Raw genomic sequence first — 20,738 nt, forward strand, 5'->3', positions numbered from 1 at the left:
CAGTACAGGTTATCACAGGGGTCACCAATCCTGGTCCTCGAGGGCCGGTGTCCTGCATGTTTTAGATGTTTCCCTGCTTTAACACACCTGATTCTAATTAATCATCATCATCAGCTTGTCATCCAGGGCTGCACAATTCTGTTAATGACACAGTCACTTGTATCACGGTGCAATGAAGCAGGGAAACATCTAAAACCTGCAGGGACACCGGCCCTCGAGGACCAAGATTGGGTTATCACAAAGTGTCCTGCTACGCCTTTTTACATTTGTAAGACTGTACATTTGACAAGTAAACCTATATTTTATTCTCAGTAGAGCGAAGAATACATATTAAATGTTAAAAGTAAATCATTGTACGATTTCAGCCCACTTTCAGCATTTAATATGTTTTCTTTGTGAATAAAATATAGGTTTAATGGCAGCAACGTATGCCCAAAATACAGGAAAGCAAGTGGTATCAAAAATAAACAACTGCAGAAACATCTGGTTACAAATTAGATTAAATAGCAACATGTACTGTAGGTGAAGACATTGAGTTTAAAATAAAAAACATCATTATAAGGCAATCCTTGCTTTTCTCAAAGATGCAGGGATAGACAATAGGATATAAATGTGGTTATCTTATTTTACTTAGGTATTTCCTTTTTTTTTTCTTTCCCCCCTTTTAAGTTACCGTAGATTGTAACCTGATGTACTAATTATCCTGATGGTACACACTCTGGTCCAGTAGGTGGCGGTATTGCACCTAATAACGTTGGTTGTGATCCGCCATTAAACCTAAAGAAGAAGAAGAAGAAGATGAAGAAGAAAGAAAATATTTAACAAAGAAACCGAGCCGTGAGTTTCTGTTTCCCGCTATTAAACGAGTCACTGTATCGAAACCGATGGATTTGTCATTTTGGTTCTGACGGGTTTACGATCATTTTATGTCTCTGGTCCTAAAATCCTACATTTTCCAGCAGCAACGCTCAAGTGGAGGCGACGTGTTTGCAGATGCTTTCTACAGCCGAGGTTTGCACATGGACCGGGATCAGAACCAGAAGCAGGAGATGGACTGGGATCAGAACCAGAACCAGAAGCAGGAGATGGACCAGAACCAGGACCAGCAGATGGACCAGAACCAGGACCAGGACTCCGGGTCCAGCAGGACTGAAGCTGCATGTCTGCAGGTGAGTGTTCGGGTCCAGAACCCGCTCCTTCTCGGTCCGTCTGTCCTGCTGACGAACCGAACCTAAATCCTAAAGACGTCATGTCGCCCTGGGATCAAATCAGATCCAGTTATATATTTTAAAGGAGAGCAATTCAATCTTAACTTTAAAATGAAACTAAATAAGTTCCTACTTTGATGTTTAGAGGTCTGTTGTTGCTGATGTTACTGATGCATTTTCACATCCTCACATTAAAGGTATAGTCTGTGATCGTATTCAAAAACATTTATTGTTATACTGGGTGAAAGGGTCCTTCCATCCTGAGAGTAGCCAGTGAATAATGTGTTCAGAAAAAGGAAAGAAAAACATCCGACCTCTCTGACAGCTTTAATCCTGTAAAAACTCAATCTGACCAATCTGTTTTTTGCGGTCCGAATGAAACGGATTGGTCAGAGGACCAGAGGCTTGGCAGGGGGGAAGAACCAATCAAATGCCTTCATTTTAAGTCCCGCCCATGCCCCCCTCTGCTCTGTCCCTAGGGGTGTGCAAACAAGGGTACCTCACGATTCGATTCGATTTCGATTATTGGAGCTTCGATTCTTCGATTATTGTGATTTTCAATGCTTTTTTCCATACAAGATTGATTTTGTCTTCATCTGTGGCTACATTTGTAAATAAATAGCCAATCAATTAACTCAGCTCCTCTAACAACACTCATTAAGTAACTAACAAGGTTTTTTGAACATTTGACATGTATTTTTCAAAGACACAAAATAATTGATTTTATGACTATGTAAACATTTGCTCTTTGACTTGCTTAACTTTGACCAGGGAAAGCTGCACTTGCATGAGAGCGCCCTCTATTGGCGGAAAACACTGAAAACGGTCAAGCCCTGGATTTAATGAGTTCATTAAAGGAGCTTGAGGCTCCTTTTTAAGAAATGAGACTCTCTAGCGCCACCCTTCACCACGACGGCCGTTGGGGGTACTGCAGCCAACAGTGAAGCCGGCACGGGAGAACGGGGAGAACGCACATGCAGCGTCATGTGACGTCACATCCTCAGCCCAGCGCGGGAAATTCGGGACCGAATTGCAGCACATTTTGCAGCACACAGCCTGTTCAAGGCAACGGAGAGATACGCTAGAGGGCTCATTCTTTTTGGTTTGGAACGCTTCATCTGACATTATTACTAGAAAACTTAAAATGTATACGGATTTTTTTCATAAATCTTGCCACAATCCGGCCTCAAGCTCCTTTAATTCAAGTAAACAAGATCTGTACTTCCATCAAATTTATTTAGTGTAAACATATCTGCCATATTTCAAGTGAACAATAAGAAATGTGCATTCTTGAAAATGAAATGATTCAGCAGCTTATTCAGTCTGGAATCTGGATAGGATAACTAAAAAAAAATTTTTTTTTTTTTTTTTTATTAATCGATTCCAAATCGTCACGTGACGCATCGCGATGCATCGACACATTGATGAATTGCACCCACCTCTATCTGTCCCATGTGCGCACTCGCTTCCAGCCCCCGTGTCCACTTCCCATGGGTCCTCCTGGGCTCACAGTGTCCCAGTGTAACCCCGCTCCCTCCCCTCTGCCACGGACCCCCAGTATGTAGTTATTATGTGGTTATTTCCAGAGCGGCTCGGTCCCCACTGTGTGGGTGAGCGGGGAGCAGAGCCGTCGGTCCGGGCGCAGCTACTGCAGGACTCTCCGCCCAGCAGCAGCAGCCCGCGGGGACACGTGCAGCCGCACTGAAGCGCCGCAGCAGCTCCGGCTCGGAACCAGTATGGGGGTCCGTGGGGATGTAGGCGTCTCCATCCCGGCGAGGGCGTAGAGCGGGTGGCGGTGGCTGCGGTGCTGCAGTGCGGTGCTGTTGCCAGGGCTACACCGTAGGGCTACGCCGTAGGGGCAGTGTTGGGCAAGTTACATCCAAAATATAATACATTATATATTACTAGTTACTGTCATTTGAAAGTAATTAGTTACATTACAATATTACTATATCTGAATTGTAATGCGTTACACTACTTGTGTATTACTTTTGAGTTACTTTCAACAAAATAGCAAAAAAAGATACATCTTGTCCCACTGGCAGATTTTTCTACTTATTTCAAGTGAAAATTTACTTGAAACAGGTGAAAATTGTCAAATAAGTTATTTTTCTGGTGTTATTTTTCTGGTGATGACTCTAAATGTTGAAATAGCAGTAAAACCACATTCATTGATGAAATGACATAAGGGATGGAAAGGAGGGATGGCAGTTTTATAGGGGGGATGATTTGGACCGTTTTTATTTCAGGGGGGGGTGATTTGGACCGTTTTAATTTCAGGGGGGTGCCATCACATCACCCTTCATCCCCCCTCAACTCGAATACTGCTCACACGGAACTCAGAACTTCTTCATAAATAACTCCCAGAGAGAAAAAAAAACACCAGCAAGCTAACAAACAAACCAATAAAGCTCTCAGAGTTAACAAAACGAACCAGCAATCATCGCAGCTGTTTTAACCTCTCCTCCTGATGGGCTGCAGGTGTGGTTTAAGGCTGATTTATGGTTCCGCGTTACAACAACGCAGGCCATACGCCGTGGGTTACGCGAACTACTGCGTACCCTACGGCGAAAGCTCTGCGTCGATTTAACGCGGAACCATAAATCCGCTCACACAGCGCGACTGACTGTGAGCCCTGTGTGCTCCTCGCCGCGCTTCTCCTCGCCGACTCCGCGCTCATATATATTTAATAAATGTATAAAGCCCATATATTAATAAAGCCTCACTTGGCCGAGCCCTAACGCTGAGACCATGGTAGATTTAAGTTACACGCGGACACGCCGCACTGTTGACTTTTCCCTGCCGGCTCTGCTCACTGAACAGTCCCCACACAAACAGTGTCCAGCGGCGCTACGTTCCGCCGCGCCGCGTTCCCAACGCTTTTTTCTGTTGTCGGGATGTCTCGCGGACGCAGTGTTGGTGAATTCTTTAAAAAACAACAGCTAAACGGGTTAAAATGCGTTGTAACACGCGTTACTTAGATTGTAACGAGTAAAATATTACCGAAAATTTATTAAAAAAAGTTACTGCGTTACAGCAAATAGTAATACATTACTGTAATTGCCTTACTTTTGTAACGCGTTACCCCCAACACTGCGTAGGGGTACGCGGCGACGCGCACCATTCTGCGTTGGTGTAACGCAGAACCATAAATCAGCCTTCAGTGCAGTGTCGGCGCCATGGGGGGGCACCAGGGGGCAGTGCCCGCTTACTTCAGTCACTGTGCCCCTCACTTTTCTTCTTTGGCGGTAAACAAATTTCCAGAAAGCGCTCCTCCATTACACTATCCTCCTCTCCATCCAACACAGACTCAGCCATCCTGGTGGCAGTCTGTCCAGTCAGCCCCTTCAACAGAGCCTGACTTCTAGACTCTGCCATCTCGCTGTACACCGGTCGCTTCGATCTGCGCAAAAACCTGCGCCCCACTTTGCGCCTCGCCCAGCGCCTCACCCGGCATCCCGCCCGGCGCAGAAGAGCCGGGCAGCTCTGTCAGCTCTGACAGCCGGCTCTGCTCCCTGCCGTTCCCCCGCTCTGTCGGGGCATGAACGGATCAACTTGATATATTAAAAACATGTATGTGACCTCGTTGTGTGTTACGAGTAAAGCCTTTTTCACATAAAACACGGCAACAGCGCCGGGGTGGCGCAGAGTCGTCGCAGAGCAGGGCGCGCCTGCGCGCATGGGTCTCCAACTCAGGTCCTGGAGAGCACCTATCCAGCAGGTTTTAGATCTTTCCCTGCTTCAGCACACCATGATACAAGGAGCTGTGTCAGCAACAGAACTGTCCAGGCCTTGATGACAAGTTAATGACGACCATTGATTAGAATCAGGTGTGTTCATGCAGGGAGACACCTAAAACATGCTGGATAGGTCGATCCAGGAGCAGGGTTGGAGACCCCTGTACATATTTTTTGCAGGTTGCTTGGCGACCGAAAAAAAGTTTCATAACCATATTGTATTGAAGCCCAGCCAGAGTCAGCCCCTGTAAAATCTTATTTTTATATTATTCGTTTATTTGTTATATTTGGTTTATGTTTTCTGCATGGAAAAGTTATGTCAATGCATTACATACGTTTTATGTTGCATTTTATGTTATGCTGCGGTCCTGTGTTGTGTGATTGTAGAGAACGTGACAGCATGTACTTTATTGTGTGTGTGTGTGTGTGTGTGCGTGCACGCGGGGAGAGCGTCAACGGTCCGTTTGTACCTACGGGAGCCCGCGGGATCGCGCACGGGCGGTTGAGAGTGAAAACAGCTGAGAGTGAGAACAGCTGAGAGGAGTCGACGTCGTGTTTAGCGGAGAACTGTTGGTCATTAAGTTGTGACTTTATGTGGATAAGTAACGTTGCTTATCCACAAAGAGGAGGACACCTCCTGAAGATTGTACTGTCTCATGTACAGTAGTTTGGTAGAAGTTTGCTGACTAGTTAAGTTGGGCTAGTCAGCCAGTTTGATGCGTTAGCTCGTGCTAAAGCTAAAGGCAAAAGCATCCCTCCCGCTCCTGGCTGAGGCTCCGACGTCGGACAACCTGAGAGGGTCCTCCTGTCCTGAGGACCGGACCACCTGCCTGCCGACTGCCTTCATCAGCCTGCCACGCCTCCCTTCTCATCCCGCAGGACCGCGGACATCTCCACCCTCCCCTTCGTCTGAACAGCAGCGGGGCTCGGACGCCCCTCCCCCTGCTCACCCCTCCCGTCTGTGTTCAGGACTCTGCATCCCTGTCACCTCCATCTCACAGAGCTCCACCCCCGGGCAAAATGTCGACATTACAATAGGATTAAATAGGGTTAATTCGGCATTGTATATTTACATAAGGTTTAGATTAGATAAATCAATTTGTGTGTTGTTTCTGTTGCGCTAATAATAAGAAATTATCTATTTGGAATTTGTATATATTTTGTGTGAGATTAAATTAGTGATTATTGTTTAACCCTTGCCCTCCCCATTCACTTTAGTTCCTTTAACTGGGTATCCACTAATATTTCTTAAGTCCATAGAGGACGCCAGGCAGCAGCAGCTATTTAGTTTAAGGTTTAAGTCCTTGTTTAAGTTTAGGTTTAAGTTCAAGTAACTGAGCTATTGTTGTTTTGTGGCCTCGTGGCTACAATTTGGTCCTTCGAGCCGGATGAATAGCGCTGCTACTACTGCCATGGCTAGCTGTGGATACCCTTCAGCAGATAGCTGATAGTAATGTAATGTAATGCCACAGTAATGCTCCAGATGGACGACTCCATGAACGAGTCATGGTCCAGTAAGCAGAAAGGCACCGCCCCTGTCAAGGGCAAAGGGAAGCCCGGGTGCCCCTACTGTAAAGAGGACCACTGGCTCCACAGCTGTGAGAACTTTAAAAGGATGAACCTTCAGGAGATATATATATATATATATATATATATATATATATATATATATATATATATATATATATATATATATATATATATATATATATATTGTCCTTTACTGAATTAAATGGTTGCTAATCAATAATTCCACCAATGAATTAGCCTGCCTGAGTTTCACCTGCCCATATAACATTATGACCTTTAAAATATTCATATTTTAGATTGTAGGTCATCTTATACCCTTTCAAACACAATGACATCTAGCGAAACTTGATATAAAAAGCATCCATAGTAAAAAGGAAAATAATATTCAAATGATGTAATTTTTGTTGCTTGCCAAATTGCCGAGCGCATGTGCTCCCGGAAAAAAAGTTCAGGCTCAGGAATTTTTTTTAACTTTAAGCCCTCTAAGTACTTCCTGGACTCAAAAGAGCAAAATTCCTTGCGAAAAGAACATGCGCAGAAAACAGATTCCTGTTCCGTTTGATCGGGATATCCCGTTAGGCTATACATGACCAAATATTCAAGTTAGAAAAGGAGTAACCCAGGGGTCATATTCTGGTTTTTAAAAACCGGAATATCAGCAAATTCTGGTTATTCAAAGGAGTTATTGGTATTACATGGCCGTGCGCTACTGGGTTATTGCTAATATTACGGTTAGAAAAGAGTTATTGACTGTAAACGTAGGCCCAATCCCAATACTCCCCCTACTTTCTTTCACTAGCCCTACTTTCTATCACTACCCCTAAAAAAGAAGGGACAGATTTTAGGACACTTGAAATCTTCCCACTTGTTTTTGTTCCTTTTTATGACATCTCTATCTTGATGAGGACTTGTTTTTGACATCACATTTGTCGGGTAATAAAACTGAAGTTTTCACATCAAGTTCTGAAGTCAAAACTGTTTTAAAGACAAAATTTCTAATGAAAGTTTGAGATCAGTCATCTCCAGTGGCTTCGGTAAACAGTTGAATGGGTTCTAAGGGTTTTTGTTTCAGCAGCTTTCACCACTGACACTTTTGTTCTGACCTACCGAGATGTTTTTATTTGAATGTTTTTGTCTATAAAGAACTAGTTGTGACAGGACATGGTTGATATGACCTCTAGAAAATAAGGATTCATCGTTTCACTGCAAACACCATGATAGAAAGCTACTGTATTAATTACAACTGAAAAAACTTTTGACAGGTCAACCGACAACAGGATCTAAATCTCTTTCTTTCTTTACAGAAACATAAAGGCAAAGAGAGGCCCACAGATTACCCCTGTGATCAGTGTGATAAAGTCCTTACCACTTCATCATCCTTGAAGAGACATAAGATGATTCACACTGGAGAGAAGCCATACAAATGTGATCAGTGTGGGGCAACTTTTACTGAATCGGGTACTTTAAGAACTCACCAACGTGTTCACACTGGAGAGAAGCCGTACAAATGTGTTCAGTGTGGGGCAGCTTTTGCCAGAGCAGATAGTTTAAGAAGTCACCAACGTGTTCACAGTGGAGAGAAGCCATACAAATGTGACCAGTGTGGGGCAGCTTTTGCCACATCAAATACTTTAAGAAGTCACCAACGTATTCACACTGGAGAGAAGCCGCACAGATGTGATCAGTGTGGGGCAGCTTTTACTGAATCGGGTACTTTAAGAAGTCACCAGCGTATTCACACTGGAGAGAAGCCGCACAGATGTGATCAATGTGGGGCAACTTTTATTAAATCAAGTGCTTTAATGAGGCACCAACGTGTTCACAGTGGAGAGAAGCCGTATAAATGTGAGCAGTGTGGGGCAGCTTTTACTCTATTAGGTACTTTAACAAATCACCAACGTATTCACACTGGAGAGAAGCCGTACAGATGTGATCAATGTGGGGCAGCTTTTACTGAATCGGGTACTTTAAAAAGACACCAACGTGTTCACACTGGAGAGAAGCCGTACAGATGTGATCAGTGTGGGACAGCTTTTAATCTATTAGGTAATTTAATAAAGCACCAACGTATTCACAGGGGAGATAAGCCGTACAGATGTGATCAGTGTGGGGCAGCTTTTACTCAATCAGGTGCTTTAACAAAGCACCAATTTGTTCACAACGGAGATAATCCATACATGTGATCAGTGTGGGGCAGCTTTTACTCAATCAGGTGCTTTAACGAAGCACCAATTTGTTCACAACGGAGATAATCCATACATGTGATCAGTGTGGGGCAGCTTTTGCCAGATCAGATAGTTTAAGAAGTCACAATTGTATCCACATTGGATAAAATGTGTATGATGAGTTTGAGGCAGCTTTTATTAGGTGTTCATTCAAATGGCACAAACATAAACATGTTAGGAAAAAAAACAGTGATAGAAATGTGTTTAATCTGTTGTTCCGAGAGAAAGAAATCTAAAGGTATAAGTCTAATAAGTACAGTTTTATATTAGCTTTTTAAAAATGGTTTGCTTCTGTTGGCAAATTAGTAACTTTTTTTGTAATATTTTTATATTATAATACAACATTTTTCACTAGTTTTTGTCATTGTTCTGTTAATAAAGATATAGAGAGAAATAAAGTTATTTGTTTTTTTGGATTTCAGTTTCCTGCTCAGTAAAACCACTGTAAACAAATAGGAAGTCAATGTCAGAATGTTAGAACAGTGTCCCACAGTAGTGCCTTGTTCATGTGATTTTATCACTGTAGATAAATGATTGTTCTTGCTTTTAATTTTATCTGAGGGATATAAGGAAAAAAATGCTTTACTAGTGACACCCTCTGCTTCTGAGACCAGCTGGTCAACTGTAAAAGTAAGTGAATGCTGTCATAGACTTACAAAGCTAATGACAATTTAAACTTTTTTTTTTTTTAAATCCTGTGAATAAAATGTGTGTCTGAAGGATAAGTTATATGTAGAGGAGCAGTAATTGGATCAGTGACTGTTCACAACAAAGACCCCAGCCCTAATGGCCCAATGGTTAAGGCACTGGGCTCCTCTTCTGAAATCATCAACAATTACATCAATAACAGCCATCCCTTGTTTGCTGCTGTGGACCGGTTAACAAACCCTCCTGTGTCAGTAGCATCTGAACTTCACTCTACATGGACTTGCAATGAATTTGCCAAACTTTTTATTGATATAATCCAGATGATTAGAAAAGCAGTCACCCCATCAATATCAAGTCCAGTAACATTAATGTCCCCAATTAAAAACAATTTGGACAAAATGACACAATTTCACGCAGTCATCTACAAAAACCTGGAGGATATTATGGATCAGCCAGAAGCATCAGGGGTTTTGGTTCCCCTTGCTGTTGGGCTGTAATTCAGGTCATTCACTCACTACCAGTAGATGATTGTTCTTTCCGTTATCATTGTTGCTGACTCAAGATGGCCGCCGATGGTGATTGGGAGCAGATCTTGGCTGCCCCAGTGCCACCAGATATAGGAAATTGTTAGCCTCAAGGAAGACGTCTGGATACTGTCTAACGAACTAAAATCCAAGACTGAACTGCTTAATTAACTTTTGCAGGTGGCCCATCAGCAGTCCATGCACATCGGGCTCAAGAGGCTCAAGACCTTCGTTTTAGTTTAGCTTTTAACATAATTTTTTTATTGTATAGTGTGGTTTAGTTTTTTTTGTTATCTAGTTATTTCTTATTATTTTATTTTTCAATTCTTTTATTATGTACTTATTCTTTTGTATTAACTTTTTTTTATTTCATTTTGTTCTTAGGTTTATTTCAATGTTGTTTTTACTTTTCATATGTTAACTCCAGTGCTTTTTCCTCATGAGGATCTTCCACACCGGGTACTATGCCTACTTGGCCTGTGTGTCAGGATTTGACATTTCCCTGTTTTGTTTTGAAAGCCCCTGTCCCTGAGTTTCAGTTCTGTCTTGAACCTCCTGTTTCCCATCTGCCCTGATTGTCTGCACCTGTGTCTCGTTATCCTTTGTGTATATCTAGTCTTGTCTTTCCCCGGCTCCCCGCTAGTCCGTACTGTTTGCTCCCTCCATGTTCTCCTCATCAGGTTCTCCAAGTTTTTTGATTCTTGTTTTAAGTTCTGTTTTTTTTAATCCTGTTCAGCAGCGCTTTTGTTTTGTTAGGTGAAATAAACACATTTTTTGGAACTCCTGCCTCCTGCTCTCCTGCATCTGGGTCCTCACCAAAACCAACCCTGACACTGTGGGGTTCTATCCACAGTGTGTTGATAGGTCTATCAGAAGTCTATCAGACGGCTACAGCTAATTCCGAATGCTGCTGCCCATGTTCTCACCAGAACTAAGAAAGTGGACCACATCGCTACGTGTCTGAGATCTTTACACTGGCTCCCCTGTACCTCAGAGAATAGATTTTAAAATACTTCTGTTAGTTTATAAAAATACATCAGGGACTTGTTGCCATATCAACCATCCGGACCTCTCAGGTCTTCTGGTTCAGGTCTGCTCTGTGTCTCCAGAATCAGAACCAAACATGGAGAAGCAGCATTCAGTTTTTACACTCCACAGATCTGGAACTCTGAAATCCTCAGTTCTTTTAAATCCAGATTTAAAATGAATTTGTTTACAGCTGAATTATTTAAACAGAAGTCTTTGAGTTTTTGTTGCAGAACTTTCTTTGCGTTTCATAGTTGCTGTCACCGCTTCGGTCATTTCCACGGCCAAGTCCTCCACTTGCCCCACTCCCGTCTCCATTTCACCCATTCGCTCCTTCAGCCCCTGCATCCAAACCATTGAGTTTACTGCTCATTTATGTGTGAAGTGAGTTAATGTTAATGTTAATGTTCTTAAGTTGTCGTTGTCCCCCTTCATCTCAGATTTTAAATCTTTTATCGCTTCAAGTAGGTCTCCCGGCGTCATGCCCGTTCCGGGGTGTCCTGTAGCTCCATATGAGCTGCCTCTAGCTTGCGATGCTATTTTGCTATCTTTGGTGGCAGAGCTGTTTTTATCTTGAGTTTTCGACATTGTGGCTTTTGTCGGTTGGGTATTTTTGTTTCTGCTTTTTTTGTCTATCTAGATATTCACTTTCTGCTAGAATAACGAGTCCTTAGTTAAAGGGGACCTATTATGAAAAACACGTTTTTTTTCTTGCTTTAACATATATAAAGTGGTCACCCCTCAGCCTGCCAACTCAGAGAAGGAGGAAAGCAACCAAATTCTGCAGTGTCTGTACAGCCGCCCGGATGAGCCGTCCAGTGTCATGTGACTTTTACGAGTCGTTGCTGAAACCACGCCAACAACTCCGCCGGGACAAGAACTCCGCCATTGTTTCGAAGCGGTGTATCGTGTTGTTTGAACAACGAGGGACAGTAAAAAATGAGGTTTTGCATCGACACTTACCCTCATAAAAGGATCAGTACCAACAGTACGGACCCGGCAACTGCACACGAGTCAGCGATAAGTGACGTTAATTTTTTATGTTATTTACTGTATATTTGTCTACGGGTAACACCGGCGCTCCGGTGAACAGCTCCGGTGGCTGCAGTGTTCCCTAACGGAGCCACTCACTCGTTAGGTAACACCGGAGCTCTATTAGTAATACATTTTTTTCTGTAGATGGTTTCAGATATTCCAAGCAATGCACCTGAAGATGTTCAACGACACCTTCAGAAGACGCACAGTCCTTCCTTGAGCCAGCAATAGTGCATACATGTTATTTATATACAACTTGGTGTATATAAACATTGTATGGTGTATATAATGTGTACAAATATTATTTTAACAACAAAGTTGCCATTTGTGAACATTCAGTGTTGTGATTTCTTTACAGTTAACATGATTCATTTGTCTTGTAACATAAGAAATGAAATGATGAGGGATCGGAGTAAATAACTGTGGTGTAACTGTTTAGAATTCAATTAAATCTTCCTGTGTGAAGACGAGGTTACTAAAGGCTGATTTATGGTTCCGTGTTACACCAACGCAGAGCCTACGGCGTAGGGTACGTGTCGATTTAATGCAGAACCGTAATTCAGGCTTTAAGATCCCAGGGAGTAGTTTACACCGTGTCATAACTGCATGCGCGCGTCCGACTATCGCATCGAGCTGCGTGACATCGGACGCTCTCTGTCCACCAGGGGCACCGGATTCATTTCAGAAGTGCGGTGGCCAAAAAGTGCGTGCTTGCGTGTGTGTGTGTGTGTGTGTGTGTGTGGGTGGCGATAGATAGACCTCACTTAACTTCTGTGAAGTAACTATAGCTTGTTTGCACCCCAGGATGGTGGTAGAACAGATCTTAAGAGAGACAGAAATGACTTTTCAGTTGCATCTCCGCCGCACTTCAGGTGGAGCTTTGATAGGATTTTTACGCACACACACACACACACACACACACACTCCCATACCCACACACATACATACACATAGCCACATAGACATATACACACACACTCTCTCAAGCACACATATATATATATATATATATATATATATATATATATATATATATATATATATACTGTATGTATGTATTCATACACACACATATGCACACATAGCTACACATACACACACACACCTAGCCACACATACATATACACGTGTACACGCACACATACAGCCATTTAAGTCATATTCATATACACACGTTTTGTGTTTCGGTTGTGGTTTTTGTTGCAGATTTCCAGTGCTTGACGTGTGCCTCCGTGTGTTCCTGCTTCCTGGATTGGCAGTGGATGTCACGCCAAATGCAAATGTCTTTTTACCGTAAGTGTTGCAATATAGGGGCATTTGATGAGTGATTCACGACTTAAAAAGAATGTGAGAGGAGGGAAAAGTGGGGGGGGGGGGATGGCCCCCTGGCCCCCCCACTTCCAGCGCCATTGCTGTCCACACTGAAACCGTTAAACTCGCGGCCAGTTAGAACAGTCCAATACAAAAAAAAAAAAATAAAGCAATGGAATTGATTTTGTCGCTGGCGCTCAGTCGCATGGGACACGCTTTAATAGCGTCCCATGCTGCTCTTCTAACCCAGAGGGAGGCTTTGTTCCCTCCCCTGCTACACGTCATTCAGGCAGCCAATCAGCACAGAGCCTCATTATCATAGCCTCCCCGCCCCTCAGAATCCCTCATAGATAAGGAGGTTAGAAGCGGTTAAAATAAAGACATGGCCCAGAGGCTGAATTTCTAATTTATGTAGAAAAAACAATCAAAAGCTTGTTTTTAAGACATTCAAGCCCTGTTAAAAATATACATTAAATGCCATAATAGGTCACCTTTAAATAAAACATCCACAAATTTAGAAGAAGCAAACACAAATACAAATCATCTATGATTAATATAACTGGGTAGTTCTCACTTCAGTTTGGGGGAGATTCCCTTTCTTTGCTTATGCACCTTGTTTGCTTATGTGTTTGTTACAAGTAAAAGACACCAAGAATTCCAAAAATAACATATCAAATTGGGTCAGTTTCACCTGCAAGCACAAAGATCTTGCAGAAATGTTACAGAAAGTGGCGTGTGCAGAGTATCAGTTTTAAAATGTTAAGTTTATTCTTTAAGAAGAATGATTTTGTTCAGCACATAGACTAATGCACAGTTCTGATAAACACCTACATTTCACAATTTTGTCCAGGTCATCTCAGTCATTTGTGGGGGCAAATCAGATTTACAGAACATTGTGGCCTCACAGACGCATTAAAAAGCATGTATAGAATCAAATTATCGACCTTCACTATCTTTATTTCCACCCAACTTTACATGAAAACCTTTGATCATGCAAAAGTGCACACCTTTAATACATTTAGTGAATAAGGAATATTGTAACATAATCCAATAATCGAGGTCTAGTAGGTTTTGTTAAACATGTGACAACAGTGGAAATATGTTGTAAAAACACAAGACCTAGATAACAGTCACAATAATGTATATTTACAATTAATACATACATTAAGAATCACCCCAATAACAAAGTCAAAAGCAATCATTTTTAATTCAAAGTTTTTAGTACAAAATATAAAGGGGGGCGGGCATTTTTTTCTGATCATTTTTTTCATCCTGAGTTAAGTTAAAAACACCCCCAAAAAGAAAAGCGAATTACATGGTAATTTCTCTTCTTTCGCAATTTAAGTTCAAATTGGACAGTGCTGCTGTAACGGATGGGAGTAAAAGGGCAAAGAAATCATTGCATATACTCATCAAAAATATTTATTTTAAGTGACACAATAATACACGTTGTTATTGTTGTTATTGGTACTGTGATGCATTAAAAGACTCCGTATTTGCTAAATGATGTGGTGAGGGAGGCAGGCCGACAACATTAATTGTCAGAGGTCTTGAAGACTACACTGATACAAATATTGTGCTTGATCTACTTAAAAAAAAAAGTCAACTTTTTGCATGAGATTATTATGTAGATCAAGAAAGACTAGTCTTTGTATAAATTACTTAATTTTTTGTATGTAAATAATACATTTTGTAAGTACAGTCAACTTAATTGTGTTAAGTTTACTTTATCAAAATTAAGTTGACTTTACTTGCAAATAATTTTGTACATACTAAAAATTAAGTAGTTCATACAAAGACTAGTCTTTCTTGATCTACATAAAAATCTCATGAGAAAAAGTTGCCTTAATTTTTTAGTAGTAGTAGTAGTAGATCAAGCAAGATATTTTTTACTGTGGTTATTCTACTTAAACAAATAAAGCATGTTTCATCTAAACGTTGGTCAATCTGCCCAATAGATTAAAATTGTTCAAGGAAAAGTAAATACAGTAAGATCATTGCTTGTTGTTTGTGTGTAAATGAAAAGATTTCCTGGGATTACATAAATACTGCTTGTTAAGGAAAAATGCACAATGTCTTGTTTTTTGAACAAATGCAGATGAAGTTCAAAATGTATTCATGTAAAGCAACAAACTTCATTTTTAATTGTTAATATCACAGATTTAAATATGTTATATGTACATGCACTTAGATGTATTTTTTTGAGTGTAATGCAGCGGCATTTCTGCTATAAATAGGCTGAAGAGGATTTACTTCCCCACCTCATCGAATACTTTGCGGTTAACCTGAGCCTGCTCTCGCTGGCTCTCCGTCTTGGCCATCTGGATCATATTCCTCAGCAGGTGGAACGTCAGGTCGATGGACAGCGGCGCCTCGTCCCCGCGTCTCAGCTGCTGCGCTGCTGCGGTCCTCCTCAGCACTGCTCTGTCACTTTCTGGGTCCGGGCTGCTCCGATGCAGAAATCCCAAGACGCGGTTGCTCAGCAGCAGGTCCGATGCGGCGCCGTCTGCAGCCGCTCGGAGCAGCAGCTGGAGCAGCTGCGTCTGCAGGCGACCGCCGGCCCCCGGCAGGCCGGGGAGAGAGCGCGGTCTGCCGGCGGCGGGGCGGAGATGTGAGAACACCAGTACCGAGGAGAGCAGCAGGAGGAGGGGGGCTGGCTTCACGCCCTGCAGCCACAGGAATTGATTAGACAGGTTTTCAGAATTTCAGAATGTATTAAAGGATAGCCCCCTTGAGATGTGCCATCTCATTTCCAAGGGGGTCCCAAGAACACATACAACATTACTGTAAATTACAATACATCACATTACAGTATAGACATAAGCATGACATAAAACAAACACACACTGAAAAAAATAAATCTAAGCGCATGTAAATATAACATATTTAAATCTGTGATATTAACAATTAAAAATGAAGTTTGTTGCTTTACATGAATCCATCTAGTTTTTGAACTTAATCTGCATTTGTTCAAAAAACAAGACATTGTGCATTTTTTCCTTAACCAGCAGTATTTATGTGAATCCCAGGCAATCTTTTCATTTACACACAAACAACAAGCAATGATCTTGTTGTATTTACCTTTCCTTTAACAATTTTAATCTATTGGGCAGATTGACCAACGTTTAGATGAAACATGCTTTATTTGTTTAAGTAGAACACCACAGTAAAAAATATCTTGTTTGAACTACTTTAAAAAAATTAAGGCAACTTTTTCGCATTTTATGTAGATCAAGAAGGACTAGTCTTTGTATAAACTACTTAATTTTTAGTATGTACAAAATTCATTTGCAAGTAAAGTCAACTTAATTTTGGTAAATAAAGTCAACTTAATTTTGATAAAGTAAACTTAACACAATTAAGTTGACTGTACTTGCAAAATGTATTATTTACATTCAAAAAATTAAGTAGTTTATACAAAGACTAGTCTTTCTTGATCTACATAATAATCTCATGCAAAAAGTTGACTTTTTTTTTTAAAGTAGATCAAGCACAATATTTGTGCAATATTTACAACAGTGCAGACATCTTGCTCACCCCCTCCCACACACAACCCCTAACCCACATAAGTTACAAAATAGACAAATTGAATAACCGGAACAATGAAATGAATATAACATAACAGAGAAAAAAAGGACTAAAAATACATAAATAAATTAAAAACATAGGCAATTTTTTAAAGATGAGAGTATAACTTAAAACAATGAAAAGAGGTTATAGAACGCAAAAAGAGAGGAAGATCATTCCAATCTGATGGAGCTTTAAAATGAAATGATCTTTTACCAACTTCTTTTGAAATTCTAGGAACAAAGAAAAAAGGAAAATTCATATGTGTGAGTGAGTATGGAGAGTTATATGGAATCGTGAGTTCTTTTAAATATGGAGGACAGTGAAAATAAACACACTTAAAAAGGAACCGAAGCCGATGAAATTGCCGTCTAGATTTGGGTTGCAACCAGTTCAATGAATCAAACATAAAACACAGAATCAGAATCAGAACTCTCTTTCGGTTGCAGCACGCTCTATCTGCTTCAGACTCAGCCCAAATTCAATTCAATTTTTTTTTAAAATACCGCCTATTACAACACAAGTTGTCTCAAGGCGCTTTCCAGAGAAATACTCATCAACCTCGTTCTTTAAACTTGTTGAATTGAATTTCGTCAATCAACTTGATAACTGAAGAAAACCCCAAAGTAGAGCATCTAATTATTTCAGCTGATCCCGATCGCGTCATGGCTAAACACCAAGAGAAGAATGGATAAAAACATGATAATATGATAAAAACAAGATAAATATCTGTCTACTGTTCCATAATGCCCCCGGTGAAACTTACACTGAGAAAGCCCATAACTCGCGTTTTTCCTCTTCCAAATGTTGCTGCTGCTGAACTTTGCGGTCAGTCAGACAGATATCAGGTATAATACCTGAGGTATTCTGTGATCGGTGCTGGAGAGAGAGGTCCGAAGGTTTTATTCCTCCAGTGTGCTGCACTGACGTCAGCGCAAACATCACTGGAAACTGGACAATTATTATCCTGGTCCATGATGTACACACACAATTTCTCTCCCCACAAATATTTCATTTGGAACAATCAAGATATTAGATTCAAAAACAAATCTTTATATATTAAGAGATGGGTTGATAATAATATTTTACTGGTTAGTCAACTATTGAATGGCAATGGTCAATTACTCAATTATGAAGAATTTCTCTCAATCTATGGTTTTCCTGTTACTGCTAGATAATATTCAACTGTGTTTGATGCAATACCAGATGGTGCTAGAAGGTTGCTGTGCTTTGCTCCTAAAGGTAGAAATTGTAATATTCCAAGGTTGAATCCTGATGACATGTTGGTAGCATTTGCCCTTTACTAAGTGATAAAGCTACGAATCATTGCATTAGGTATATTATATAGAGAGATATTGTTTCTAAACCTGCAGCAGTTTTCTATTGGAATAACTTATATAATGAGATAGATTGGAAAAACACATGGGTCTTGTCAAGAAAATGTATTATTACAAACAAAGTAAGAGAGGTTACTTTTAAAGTACTTCATAGATGCTATCCAGTCAAGACCAATCTTATTAAATATAAGATAAACATTGACACACTGTTATTTTTGTGGTAATGTGGATGAAACAATATCTCACTTATTTTGGAATTGCACATATACTCATATTATCTGGATTGACCTTAATCATTTTATAAATGCTAAAGTTGATTCTTCCTTTAAGTTGAGCATTCAACATGTACTATTTGGTGTATCAAAAAATGATATGACAAGCCCAGACAAAGTATATCTAGTCAACCTTCTCTTAATTATTGCTACAGTAAATACCATATTCACTGTACTAAATTTGCTAGCCAACGTCCAAATAGAATTGTTCTCAAAGCTATATTAATATCATATTCAGACAGTCTTAAACAGAGCATAAACTCCAAAGCGGTTAAAACGTGAAGCTTATGTGAAAAATATATTTCCTGATTTTTTTAAATGTATTTTTCCTCCTTAAACCTCAAGCCTTCTATTTTATTTTGATATATAATTTACTGTCCTTAATTTGTAACTGCATTTTATCCTGTACAAGTTTTGTACCTTTTCTGTATATATCTGTCAATAAAAAAAATAAAATAAAAAAAATGGACAACTAAGTAGTGCAGTTCGTGTGATGCCTGATGGACTGAGAATACGGGGAGTGGTTCTGTAGAGGTTTATTTCATATTGGGTGATGTAAACTCAGGTGTCCAGGAGGAAACAGACAAAAGATTTTGAAGGTGCCTATTGAATATAAAAAGCACTCAAGGAAAGAAAAAAAAATAAGAAACCGATCTACGCTTCTTATTGGTGAAGCCTACTGTCCGGACTGATCTTTAATACTTAATTAAATGTGGCACATTTGACCAGTCTGTTGTCCAAGAACTGGAACTAGAATTTATTACATGTGAACTAAATAACAATTGCACATTTCAAAGATTCAGAACATAAACTGTTGACAGAAAAGAAATGCAATTCCAACTCTATAGAGCTGGCCATGGTGCTGAACTTGCCTGGAACAAAATGGGATAATCTGTCTTTGAGGATGATTTTTATTCAATCCACCAGTCCATGGTGGCAAGTGCACTATTCTTCGCTATAGTGTGCTGGTGGGGTGGTGCCAGGACTGGTGATGCCAACAGACTTAATATGCTGGTGAGGAAAGCTTGTTCTGTGGATTGGACCTGGACAGCCTGGAGGTGGTGGCTGAGAAGAGGGTGAAGGACAACATCTGTTCAATCCTGGACAATCCTTCTCACCCTCTGTACAACGAGCTGCGGCTGATGTGCAGCTCATTCAGCCAGCAGATTATTCCACCCAGGTCCAGATGCTTCTTTTTACCACCTGCCATTAGACTTTACAACAGCTCGACTTAACCTCTCCCTGCCTGGTATGGACTTTTTCTATTCTCCATCCACTCTGTTGCTGTGTGAATGTACATATATGCACTTTTTATATCTTTATTTCATTTTCATTGTTGCATATATGCGTGTGTGTGTGTGTGTATGTATATATAATTCAATTTTATTTATATAGCATCTATTGCAACAGAAGTTGTCTCTAGGATCTTTCCAGAGACCCAGAACATGAACCCCCGAGCAATTATTACATGAATATAAAAACAGTAGCAGGTAAAAACTCCCCTAGTGGGAGAAAAACCTTAAGCCAAACAGTTGCAATTATTAAATGAAAATGGAAGAAGAGAAGTAAGGGCGATGGGCCCCCCTGCAGTGTAGGCCTATAGCAGCATATCTACCATGAAGCTCTGTTTGAGACTAACTATTATAGTCTTGTTCTATAGCTGCAGGTACTGGCCCTAACACACTAAAGTTTACACTAACTATAGGCTTTACTAACACTAACTAGAGGTTTACTGAACAGAAAGGTTTTAAGTTTGGTTTTAAAGGTGGAGGTGGTGTCAGCCTCCTTAACCCAGATTGGAAGTTGGTTCCATGGTAACGGTTCCTGATAGCAGAACGCCCGCCCTCCAAATCTACATTTGGATACTCTAGGAACTACGAGTAAACCTGCACTCTGGGAACAGAGAGCTCTATTAGGAACATAAGGAACTATCAGGTCTTGCAAATATTGTGGAGCTAAGCTGTTTTGGGCTTTATACGCAAGTAATAAAATGCTGAATTGTAATATATGTATGTATATATGTATATATATATATATATATATATATATATATATAAATAAAAACACACACGCAAACAAATGTATACGTATTCTGGCTGCGTAACATTCTGCCTGCTCGTCTCATTTTACTCACTTCCACAATATATATATTTATTTATATCTTTTCTTTTTTCAAGCCGGTATTTCTGTTCCGTTGCATACTGTCAATAAAGTTTATCTTTATTTTGTATGTTTTCTGGAGCATGAATGACCTGTCATGCCACAGCCTGGACTTTGATTAGACCTCACCAAAATCTTAATTTTTGCAAAATTCAGTA

At 40.5% G+C, this 20,738-nt stretch overlaps 2 protein-coding genes across 3 annotated transcripts; one reads left to right on the forward strand and one right to left on the reverse strand.

The window, feature by feature from the left end:
* The first annotated feature begins 786 nt into the window (after nt 1-786).
* Nucleotides 787-10,626, forward strand: LOC133464654 (zinc finger protein 239-like). Of its 2 annotated transcripts, XM_061746763.1 has the most exons (4): nt 787-837; nt 963-1,169; nt 7,780-8,605; nt 8,688-10,626. In XM_061746763.1, exons 2-4 carry the CDS (start codon nt 1,020-1,022, stop codon nt 8,738-8,740), a joined length of 1,029 nt encoding a protein of 342 aa, XP_061602747.1. In that variant the 5' UTR covers nt 787-837; nt 963-1,019; the 3' UTR covers nt 8,741-10,626. The 2 variants fall into 2 exon arrangements, with proteins under 2 accessions (XP_061602747.1, XP_061602746.1); XM_061746762.1 differs by having other exon boundaries at nt 800-837; nt 960-1,169; nt 7,780-10,626.
* A 4,867-nt stretch (nt 10,627-15,493) lies between these two features.
* uts1 (urotensin 1) lies at nt 15,494-17,601 on the reverse strand. Its single transcript, XM_061706992.1, has 2 exons — nt 17,578-17,601; nt 15,494-15,910 (listed from the first exon to the last, which is right to left on the reverse strand). Exons 1-2 carry the CDS (start codon nt 17,590-17,592, stop codon nt 15,494-15,496), a joined length of 432 nt encoding a protein of 143 aa, XP_061562976.1. The 5' UTR covers nt 17,593-17,601.
* Nucleotides 17,602-20,738: the final 3,137 nt, after the last annotated feature.

This window comes from Cololabis saira, chromosome 18 (genome assembly GCF_033807715.1).
Source record: "Cololabis saira isolate AMF1-May2022 chromosome 18, fColSai1.1, whole genome shotgun sequence".
In the NCBI taxonomy this organism is placed as follows: domain Eukaryota; kingdom Metazoa; phylum Chordata; class Actinopteri; order Beloniformes; family Belonidae; genus Cololabis; species Cololabis saira.

Bases quoted from the DNA above. Each gene is read 5' to 3' on its own strand.
- LOC133464654 (XM_061746763.1), top strand. From the start codon at position 1,020: ATGGACCGGGATCAGAACCAGAAGCAGGAGATGGACTGGGATCAGAAC. The intron at 1,170-7,779 runs GTGAGTGTTCGG...CTTTCTTTACAG, and splicing joins CTGAAGCTGCATGTCTGCAG to AAACATAAAGGCAAAGAGAG. The intron at 8,606-8,687 runs GTGCTTTAACAA...TTACTCAATCAG, and splicing joins GGCAGCTTTTACTCAATCAG to GTGCTTTAACGAAGCACCAA.